Source organism: Hyperoodon ampullatus, assembly GCF_949752795.1.
Source record: "Hyperoodon ampullatus genome assembly, chromosome: 1".
NCBI classification, from domain to species: Eukaryota; Metazoa; Chordata; class Mammalia; order Artiodactyla; family Ziphiidae; genus Hyperoodon; species Hyperoodon ampullatus.
The window spans coordinates 209886467-209897974 of NC_136914.1; the positions used below are offsets into that span (position 1 = coordinate 209886467).

Consider the following 11508-nt stretch of genomic DNA (forward strand, 5'->3'; position numbering starts at 1 on the left):
AATATTTAACTTAGGTTATGTATCTGTAGATAGAGATAGAGAGATAAAATGAAAATATTTTGAGGAAATACTACTAGTTTACATTTGGCCCTTCTATGTGACAGAGGCTATCCTAAGTGTTTCACATATATAACTTGCCTAGACTTAACAACTTTGTCAGGAAGGTACTGTTATTGCAGTTTTATAGATGAAGTAACTGTTATATAGAGAAGTTAAGCACCTTCTCCAGAGCACACATCTGAATAGCAGAACTGGGATTTGAACTTGAGCAGTCTGGCTCCAGAGCCACTAAGCTCTTTATCTCTGTGCTCTAGCATTGAAAACCTGGATGATTTACATGAGCACAATTTCCAGTATATTTCAGTAGAATGATTTTTCTAACTTTTTCAGTATAAAAACCAACAGTTTTGAAATATAAAGGTATTTTGTTTATTTGTATTTCAGGAAGATGTAATTCATGATTCTGCTAACACATTTTAATTAACTGTGTTTTGATCTCTTTGCTTGCTTGCAAAATATTCATTTTTAGGATGCTATTCCTATGATAAGTAAATTGAGGTACAATCCCAGATTTGACAAAGCTTTCAAACATGTGTTTGGAAAAACACTTATTTGTCGTAGTATGGAAGTTTCAACCCAGTTGGCCCGTGCTTTCACTATGGACTGCATTACCCTGGAAGGTTTGTAATAATAATTCTTAGCTTTGAACAAATAAATTCCATTTTAGTTTTAAGAGTGTTTGAAAATTCATGTCCAGTTATTTCTCATTTTTAAAATAGTTGGTTTATTCAAGTCAGAATGTAAAAAGGGTCACCTCTTTATATTTAGTTGATGTCTCTTAAGTATAATCATTTGATGTACAGTAGAGTTTCTTAACCTTTTTTGCACCATGGACTTCCTTTGGTTCTTTGGTGAAGCCTCTGGACCCATTCTCAAAATGTTATATTTTATTCATTTATTTTTGGCCTCATTGGGTCTTCGTTGCTGCGCACGGGCTTTCTGTAGTTGCTGTGAGTGGGGGCTACTCTGCGTTGCAGCGCACGTGCTTCTCATTGCGGTGGCTTCTCGTGTTGTGGAGCACAGGCTCTAGGCCCACAGGCTTCAGTAGTTGTGGCTCGCGGGCTTAATTGCTCCGTGGCATGTGGGATCTTCCTGGACCAGGGCTCAAAGCCGTGTCCCCTGCATTGGCAGGCGAATTCTTAACAACTGCACCTCAAGGGAGTCCTCAAATTTTCTTAGTTGTCCAAAAATATTTTTCTATCCAGGATCCAGTCAAGGATGCATTCAATGCCTTTTCTTTAGATTATTTCAGTTTCAGTATAGGACAGGTCTCCTGTTTTCCTCCCACCCCAAGAAATTCACTTTCTCAAAGAAAGTCTTGTGTTCTGGATTATCTTACTGCTTTTCTCTTCATTAGGTTTAGGTTAAGCATTCTTGGCATGGGTGATGTGTACTTCTTATTGCACCACACAATGTGTCCCACTGTTACTGATGCCAGGTTTGACCACTAGCAAATCTTGGTTGTAAAGATGCCTTATCCCCTTTGTAATTAATATGTGGGATTATCCTTTAAGAATACATGAATATCAGGTTCCCCCAAACTTCTTCACCAGTGGTTTAGCATCCTTTGGTGACCCTTGCTTGACTCAAGTTAATACATTGGGGGTTTCTAAAATTCTGTGATTGCTTCTATATTTATTACTGTCACTCTTCTGTCAAGAGCCCCCTCCTTTTTTCTTTTTTATGTATTGCTGTGATTCATGGACTTCTTTTTTTAATTCCATGTGTTATCACATTGCCATCATTATTTTTGATTTTCAGATTTTCCCAGTTGTGGCTAGTGGGAATTTCAAGCTAGGTTCTGTGTCCTGTTGACATGTTCCTATTAGTCTTTAACACTTCTTTCCTTTTCTGGCGGATGTTCAGGCTCACCTAGAAGGTATATTTTTTTAAATGCAAATGTTAATATTGTAAAGCAAAATTTTTTCCAGAGTGACTTAAACTCTTAACTTTTACATTCTTGTTAAATAGGTAAAGCCTTTAGATTAGTCATTTGATTATTAATCAATTTATTGTTGAATACAGAAGTTGTTATACAGAATTACTAATTTTCTTATGTTTTGTTTATAGGTGACCAAGTTAGTCATCGGGGTGCTTTAACTGGAGGCTATTATGATACAAGGAAGTCTAGACTTGAATTACAAAAAGATGTTAGAAAAGCAGAAGAAGAACTAGGTGAGCTTGAAGCAAAGCTCAATGAAAATCTGCGCAGAAATATTGAAAATATCTTTTTGTCTTATGTTGCTATAGAGAAGTAACTGTTTTGGTTGGGAATGTAGAATCTTTTGCGTGTTAGATGTATTTTCTCATATGCAGTGGGGAAAAATATCCCATGTGTTTTACTTTGACTTTTCTTTAAGCACGGGAGCTTATGTAGTATGTCTTTAACTTCTGAAGACAGGGAAAACTAAAAACTATTTTAACATCCTTTGCTTAGCTGTTAAATAGCTAGTAGCAATAAATCTACTTCTGAGAGAAAAGAACCTGAGGAACACAAAAATTTAAGGTTATGGAGGGAACTGAGGAGTATTTGTCAGACAGTTTTATAGGAGGAAAACCAGGACAGTATTTCAGTGGAAGAAGGGTGGACAGTATCAGGAATGCCACATACTACATAGAAGTTAAATATATAAAGGTTGAAAAATGTCCATTAGAGGTTATTATCTTGAGGCTCAGATTTAGTATTAGTGGAGGAAATGTCCATCAAAATGCAAGTCTTAGTAACCATAGTTCTCTTAGTTCTTTCAAATAAAAATGGTGTTCTGTGAAGAGTGACTAGTTTGATTCACAGCTGTGAGACACTTGTGCACGTGCATCTTCTTAAAACAACCATGGTATAAAGAAGTGCTTTATGTGTACTTTGCATTATGTCACACAATATTAAATACAGGTACTCAAGCAGCAAAAATAATTATTTTTACTGCTTTATTAGGATATTCTTTATTGGAACTGGCATTTTTTAAAATGTGAGTTTATAGCTTTTCTGTCATCAGTTGCAAGCAAAAGCACAGAGAAAAAGGTAAATAAACATGTTAGTTTTAACTTTGCAGGGGTCGCATAGCATACTTTTGAGAACTGCCCAAATTTGGCAAGATGTGAGCATGAAGCATGGGGAAATACTAATAAAAATGAGGTTGACAGTAGGCACCAACTACCTTCCTGTATTTGATAATCCAGCTAGATGGAGTTATTATTCTACATTGGGCAAGGCCTCCTCTTTATATCTGACTCCCTTATATAGTGCTTTAAGCATAATAGATTATATAGTAAATATTTGTTGAATGAAAAATATATATGTATTATATTTCATTTAGCTCCCTTTAGGGCTTCCCAGGATTGTATTTATTATTTATTTTTTTGTATAGCAATTAGTAAAACAGTATGTGTGTTATTTTGAGAGAGAAGTGGGGTGAAATGTTTTAAGCTGCTTTTATGACTGAACACAGTGTAGTATTTAATTCAGCGTTGTTATGGTCCATAAATTTGTGGAAATAGCTTTATTTACGGATAAAGAAAAGGAAGGGGGATACACAATGTTTTGTTAACAGGCACCAAAGAGAATTTTCCTTAGCCTTGTATATGGATTAATAATGAAATTGATCAGCTGATGAACCAAATGCAGCAGATAGAGACTCAGCAAAGGAAATTTAAAGCATCTCGAGATAGCATATTATCAGAAATGAAGATGTTAAAAGAGAAGAGGCAGCAATCAGAGAAAACCTTTATGCCCAAGGTTCGTTAAGTATGCTTTTTTTTATAGATTTGCTTTAATTATAAAGATTTGGGGTGGACCATATATTATATAAGTTATATAACATATACATTCTGTTTCATTTTCATTTAGGCCCGTACTTTTGGGAAACTACATGTATCTTTATCACACTTTTACACATGAGTACCCAGAGTCTCCTTTTGTAGGCCTCATTCAGACTTTCCAACTTCATTAAACAAATAGGCATTTTGAGCTGTGGCATAATAGTACTGCCTGATAGTAGTCAGCCAGTATCCATTTTTGTCTGTAAAGTACTATTTATGGATTTATTTGATTGCACTCTGACCAGATTGTGCTAAAATGAGTAGAAAGTAAACTATTACTGCTATTACAAATGATAATACACATTGGTGTCATAAACATGAAGCAGTTTTGACAAAAAACTATTAATTTTGTACATCAATAGTACTAAAACAACAAAGTTTAGAATATATACCCACAATTATACCACCCTAACATTCTAGCAACTTCTTTTTATAGTTTAACCATGGAATATGATGTGTTACACACATCCTGCAAATACTGCATCATAAATATTTTTCTTGTTGCTACATAGTTCTAATTATCAAATATAATGGATATCTAATATTTAATTGAGTTAATATGATTACTTAGCTCACTTTAATATCAAATATAGATAGTTGCCAATTTTTCACTATTATAAGTGATACACTGACTAGTACCTTTATTAATAAATGGATGATCTGTCATATAGCAACGTAGCTTACAAAGTTTGGAGGCAAGTTTGCATGCTATGGAGTCCACCAGAGAATCACTGAAAGCAGAACTTGGAACTGATTTGCTTTCTCAACTTAGTCTGGAAGATCAGAAGAGAGTAGATGCACTGAATGATGAAATTCGTCAACTTCAGCAGGCAAGTAGAGTTGACAGGAAAAACATTTTTTGTTGACAATTGGCTGTTGTGAAAAGTGTCTTTCTGGCTAATAAAGGAATATGAAAGATTATTGAGAAAATATAAGACTTATTAGACTTCTAATATCCATTAAAGTAAATGAGGTTTTAATAAGTTTTTCCAAACCATATGTTAGGATTGTGTAAGAAATCTTTATTTTCTTTCATCTTACTTAATGCCCATTTGTCATTGGTAAGATGGAGCTTGTTAGCTTTGCTGTATTTATTGACCTGACCACCTTTACATATTTAATAATATTGTTTTGATTAAACATTTTAACAACATTTGATTTTTAAATACAGAGATGTAAGCAATTAATACTAAGTTCAAAAAACGAAAAGCAGGAAAAGAAAAATATTTTTGGTAGCATGCCTTATAAAAAGAACCAGGCACAGAAACAGCATTCTGAATAGAGAAGAGGGAAAACGAAGAAAATACAGGGCTTTTTTTTTTTTTAAATATAGGGCTTTTTGGAAAGGTGTAAAACTATTTCAGCTCATTTGAACAAAAAATAATGGAGAAAACAACAGATTGATAGCATTCCTGTATGTGAAATGTGCATGGCTATGTAGACAATTTTGTTTTTTCTTCTAGGAAAACAGACAGTTGCTAAATGAAAGAATTAAGTTAGAAGGTATTATTACTCGAGTAGAGACTTACCTTAACGAGAATTTAAGAAAGCGCTTGGACCAAGTAGAACAGGTATGTTGTTTTTCGAGGGTTCCTTGACAAGCGTAACCTTTTGATAATGCTTATATGAGAGACTCTGATTTAGAGTATGGGCTCTGGGGACAGAAAGCCTAGCAGTCTGACCACCTGCCCTGGCTTGGAGTTCTAGCACTGCCACCTAGTGTACAGTACTGGGCAAGTCATTTAATATTTCTAAGCTCCAGTTTCCTCTTGTGTAAAATAAGCATAGCAGTAGTACCCGTTTTGTATGATTATCTGGCACATACTAGGTAGTAAATATTAGTTATGAATATTTTCTCATCAGTAGTCAGATGCTAAGAAGTTTTCTAGTAATTTTTCCCCTTTAATGGATACATTAAGTATTTACAATTATTTGAAGTATGTTTTTTGATTTTCTTAAGTGTTTATTCAGACATATCAACAGCTATATAAACGGCAGTTATAACATTTTGAAACTAACAAAATTCATATTTTTGTGGTTTAATGCTCTTAAGTTCCTTTTGTGTTATAGGAACTCAATGAACTGAGAGAGACAGAAGGGGGTACTGTTCTCACTGCTACAACCTCAGAACTTGAAGCCATCAATAAAAGAGTAAAAGATACCATGGCACGATCAGAAGGTGAATTTTTATTTAGTAAAAATATCTTTGGTATTTAGCTTATTGGTCTTATAGGATTGTTTACTACAAAATGAAATATCCAGATAGGCAAAAGCATGTACCAGTAGTTTTATGTGTTTTCCATCATCATAAACAGTTTATAGTGAACAGAGTTTAGGGTGTTGATTATAAATAGTAACCTTTGTTTTGTTGAAATGTTTGTGACAATTTTATGAGAGACCATACATTACTAGTTTCATTGACAAAAGTATGAAATAGCTGAATCAAGTTTCTTATCACTAGTTGCTGAGAAGAAAGTTATTTTAGGTTTTTATAAACATAAACATTAAATGTAAACTGTATACCTTGACTCATGTACACTCCCAATTTTGTTCTGAAGTTTTTCCTAAGTTTTCACAGTAAAATTTAAACCTATCTATTTTGATAGATTTGACCTTGAAAATCTTTGGTCAGCTAACACTCTGGCTTTAAAACAGGTGTTATGGGGAAATCCCTGGTGGTCCAGTGGTTAGGACTCTGTGCTTTCACTGCTGAGGGCCTGGGTTCAATCCCTGGTCGTGGAACTAAGATTCCGCAAGCCACGTGGCTCGGTCAAAAAAATAATAAAATAGGTGTTATGGCCTAATTTGGTTTTCCCCCCATTTTAGATTTGGACAATTCCATTGATAAAACAGAAGCTGGAATTAAGGAGTTGCAGAAAAGTATGGAGCGCTGGAAAAATATGGAAAAAGAACACATGGATGCGATAAATCATGACACTAAAGAACTAGAAAAAATGACAAATCGACAAGGCATGCTACTGAAGAAGAAAGAAGAGTGTATGAAGAAAATTCGAGAACTTGGATCACTTCCCCAGGAAGCATTTGAAAAATACCAAACACTGAGCCTCAAACAGGTAAATCTGATTGGTTTTAAATTTGAAATCTCATTGCAAATTTCCCTGTATGTGGATTTATTTATACATTTTTTTCCTCTTTATAGTTGTTTCGAAAACTTGAACAGTGCAACACAGAATTGAAGAAGTACAGCCATGTTAACAAAAAAGCTTTAGATCAGTTTGTAAATTTCTCTGAGCAGAAAGAAAAGTTAATAAAGCGACAAGAAGAGTTGGATAGGGGGTACAAATCAATCATGGAACTGATGAATGTACTTGAACTTCGAAAATATGAAGCTATTCAGTTAACTTTCAAACAGGTATGTTTCTATTTGTAGTAAATACACAAGCTAAAATCTTCAGGTATTATTCAGTCTATTATTAAATTTGTAAAGATTTTAAAACTTTTTTTCCACTGATAATTGGATCTAAAACATGCAAACAAATCCAGTATATAGGTTGCAAATACAGTAACTGGAATGTTTTATACAGCTCTTAAAGGGGATCCAATTTGTTATTCTTGTTCTTAAGATTAAAAAAATAAAACTATTTTTGATTGCTTTTAAATAATTTTTATCTTTTTTTAAAAAATACATATTCCAATTGATACCCTATCTATCTATCTATCTGTTTATTTTAAGGTATCCAAAAACTTCAGTGAAGTATTCCAGAAGTTGGTACCTGGTGGCAAAGCTACTTTGGTGATGAAGAAAGGAGATGTGGAAGGCAGTCAGTCTCAGGATGAAGGAGAAGGGAGTGGTGAAAGTGAGAGGGGCTCTGGGTCACAAAGCAGTGTTCCATCAGTTGACCAGTTCACTGGAGTTGGAATTAGGGTAAAATACCTTTACATTCAATTTTCCCCAGAACATTACCATAGTAGAATTTGTAGACTATTTTGCAAATCTAAATTGGTGCATTGTATGCAATTTAATTTTAAGAGATGATGGTGATTTTACCCCTTTGAGATATTAACTCATTAAATATTTTCTTAGGTGTCATTTACAGGAAAACAAGGTGAAATGAGAGAAATGCAACAGCTTTCAGGTGGACAGAAATCCTTGGTAGCTCTTGCTCTGATTTTTGCCATTCAGAAATGTGACCCAGCTCCTTTTTACTTGTTTGATGAGATTGACCAGGCTCTGGATGCTCAGCACAGAAAGGCTGTGTCAGGTACAATTTTGGTTTCATAGTTTCATAGTAACTTGCTAGAAATGATAGCTTACCTCTTTTTTTTTTTTTTTTTTTTTTACTTTTTTTTTCCCTTCATCCCCACTCCAATAAATTCCCTCACTTTTTTTTTTTAATTAATTAATTTATTTTTGGCTGCATTGGGTCTTTGTTGCTGTGCTCAGGCTTTCTTTAGTTGTGGCGAGCGGGGGCTACTCTTCGTTGCGGTATGTGGGCTTCTCATTGAGGTCGCTTTGTTGCAGAGCATGGGCTCTAGGCCCGCAGGCTTCAGTAGTTGTGGCACATGGGCAGCAGTAGTTGTGGCTCGCGGGCTCTAGAGCGCAGGCTCAGTAGTTGTGGCTCACGCGCTTAGTTGCTCCGTGGCATGTGGGATCTTCCCAGACCAGGGCTCGAACCCATGTCCCCTGCATTGGCAGGCGTATTCTTAACCACTGTGCCACCAGGGAAGCCCCGATAGCTTACCTCTTTTATAGTATATTTCTTGTTGCCTGAGATATCCAGGGAGACTTGACAGGGTATTAGTCAATAAATAATTTCTCTTTGAACAGGTTTTCAAAAATCTAGTATTAGACTGCAAAGTTTAGTTCTGTGAGAAATAGATGTAATAATTGAAAGTCCTACTCCAGTTAAACTTTTATACAAACGTCTCTCCTTTTAACACTTTTTCTCAATGCTTGAATAGTCCCTGTCATAAACAATGTTGATTCTGTGTTTAAATAATCTATATGTGATCTTTAGTAAGTTTATGCAAACAAATCCAGTATACAGGTTGGGGGTGTGGGTAGCAGGAAGAGGTTGCTTTTGGTTTTTTGTGTGAGAAAATTTACTTTGCTCTGACATTATTTCTAATGCTGTGTTAGAAGGTGTTCTTCTTTATATTCTGTAACTAAGTTATTTGTGTTAAAGATTTATCCCTAGTTTAAGAAACAAGTTGATATTTTTTGTAGATGTATGCATACAGCCAGTTTTAAGTTTTAGGTAAGTAAAAAGATAGTTGCTTTTTAAATTTTCAGTTCAACTGAAAAAAGGGTTGTATTAGATTACTATTTCTTTTTACAGATATGATTATGGAACTTGCTGTACATGCTCAATTTATAACAACTACTTTTAGGCCTGAACTGCTTGAGTCAGCTGACAAATTCTATGGTGTAAAGTTCAGAAATAAGGTAATTTTTTTATATTAAGTTTAAGTTCATGTAGTATTCAATCCATTATATCTGTTGAATTCTTGTTTTATATTAAGTCATGAAAGAAAATTTAGAAAGTTATTGAAAAAAACTTAAAATGCCTATGAAGGTTATCAGTTTTTTTTGTGGCATTCATTGCATTTGTTTTATTTTTATTGGCATTAAGAGACACTATCTTCCTGTCTATCTGTTTAGTGCTTATTTAATGCACAGTCTTAAACAGTTACATAAGTTCATTTATATTTGGTTAGACCACACAACTCTTCCTGGTGCTTTCAGCCTTAAGATTCTTTAAAATAGCAAAGTAATAAAAACTGAACAAAAATGTGGTTCAAATATTTAGATGTTAGTACTTACCTATATCTTCAGAGCATTAAAATGCAGAATGTTTTTTAAACTCATGCATTGAACAAACAACATTGTAAATAAAGGTTTTTATCAGTCAGTGTCAGTGTTTTACAGTCATTTGACTTGGTATGTAAAATTTATAGGTGATTGGGTGTATTTTTAAAATATTACCCTATACAGGGGAACACTGATATATTTCTTAAATAACAGATTTTGTTTTTAACATTTATTCTTCAGGTTAGTCATATTGATGTGATCACAGCAGAGATGGCCAAAGACTTTGTAGAAGATGATACCACTCATGGTTAATACTTGCCATTGGTTTGGAAGATGTGTATAGTAATATGAGCCTCATACCCAGGAACTGTAAATTTAAACCTAAATATCTGGTCATTATTAATAGTTTTCAGACTTAGAGCATACATAGCCCTTTTATATTTCTGTCATTGTATTTTATAACATGCTCTGTAATGTTACATTTCTACTTATAGTTTAAGAATTTTATTTCCCACAACTTTTTGTAAAGTGTCCTATTTTAAATCTTTTAAAATGTGCTAAATAGTCTTTCCTAATTATTTTATCAATTATATTGCCTCTTTTTTATAGCTTCAATTAAATAATTGGTTTATGACTAACTTTGTGTTTTATGTGGCTTTTTATTTATGGTTCTATGATTAGAAACAAATTTTTCTTAAATATCTACCTTTTGTTTTGCTTAAGAAAAGGTCTGCCTTCACCTAAAAGAAGATTTTTAAAACACAGTTTAATATTCTGTTGAATTATAGCAGTGATTCCCAATCCTGGCTGCATTTTTAAATCCATAAGGGAGCTTTTAAAAATGTAACATTGCTGGGCTTCCCTGGTGGTGCAGTGGTTGAGAATCTGCCTGCCGGTGCAGGGGACACGGGTTGGAGCCCTGGTCTGGGAAGATCCCACATGCCACAGAGCAACTAGGCCCGTGAGCCACAACTACTGAGCCTGCGCATCTGGAGCTTGTGCTCCACAAGAGAGGCCGCGACAGTGAGAGGCCTGTGCACCGCGATGAAGAGGGGCCCCCGCTCGCTGCAACTAGAGAAAGCCCTCACACAGAAACAAAGACCCAACACAGCCAAAAATAAATTAATAAATTTAAAAAAGAAAAAAAGGTAACATTGCTGAAATCATTCCCTAGACCACTTAAATTGAAATCTTTAAGGGATAGGGTCTTGTTCATTGTTAATTCTAAAGTTCTGCAAGGTGATTCTGACCCTCAGTGAGGGTTAGAACCCCTGCTTTAACTCAATGTAACAGTCCTTTAAAAAGTATTTTTAATTTAAAACGGCACTGTGTTTAATAGAAGTTGGGAAGAGTATCCAAGAAATTGAGCTATAAAATTTCCTTGTTTTTCTGGATAAGTAGTTTGGAAGACCTTGTTATTGAAACATTGGTCTTTTCCCAGATTAGAGCTTTGCTGCTTATTGTGTTTTAAAATTGCTTTATTGAGGTAATTCATACCGTAATATTCACCCATCAGAATGGTGCAATTCACTGCTTTTTAGTTTATTCACAGAATTGTGCAACTATCTCTACAATCTAATTTTAGGACATTTCAGTTACCCCAAAAGTAACACTGTACCCATTAGCAGTCACTCTACATCTCCCTCTCCCCTTATCATTTCTCTGGCAACCACAAATCTAATTTGTGTCTCATACTATGGATTTGCCTATTCTGGACATTTCATATAAATGGAATCATACAGTATGGGACCTTTTGTGACTGACTTCCTTTATTTAGCATGTTTTCAAGGTTCATTTTTGTTGTAGCACATACCGGGACTTGATTTCTTTTTATTGCTGAATAATATCCCATTGTATGA

General features: G+C 34.5%; 1 protein-coding gene across 1 annotated transcript in view; it reads left to right on the forward strand.

Annotated features, from left to right (window-relative positions):
* The window catches only part of SMC3 (structural maintenance of chromosomes 3), a 32276-nt gene extending 22042 nt beyond the window's left edge, over positions 1-10234 (forward strand). Inside the window, exons 18-29 of the mRNA XM_079706564.1 lie at positions 530-680; positions 2131-2285; positions 3644-3793; positions 4548-4706; positions 5340-5447; positions 5947-6055; positions 6703-6950; positions 7037-7249; positions 7571-7762; positions 7922-8099; positions 9177-9283; positions 9890-10234. Of these exons, the coding sequence (XP_079562690.1) occupies positions 530-680; positions 2131-2285; positions 3644-3793; positions 4548-4706; positions 5340-5447; positions 5947-6055; positions 6703-6950; positions 7037-7249; positions 7571-7762; positions 7922-8099; positions 9177-9283; positions 9890-9961 (1842 nt within the window). The 3' untranslated portion in view covers positions 9962-10234. The remainder of the gene's footprint in view (positions 1-529; positions 681-2130; positions 2286-3643; positions 3794-4547; positions 4707-5339; positions 5448-5946; positions 6056-6702; positions 6951-7036; positions 7250-7570; positions 7763-7921; positions 8100-9176; positions 9284-9889) is intronic.
* The last annotated feature ends 1274 nt before the right edge of the window (positions 10235-11508 follow it).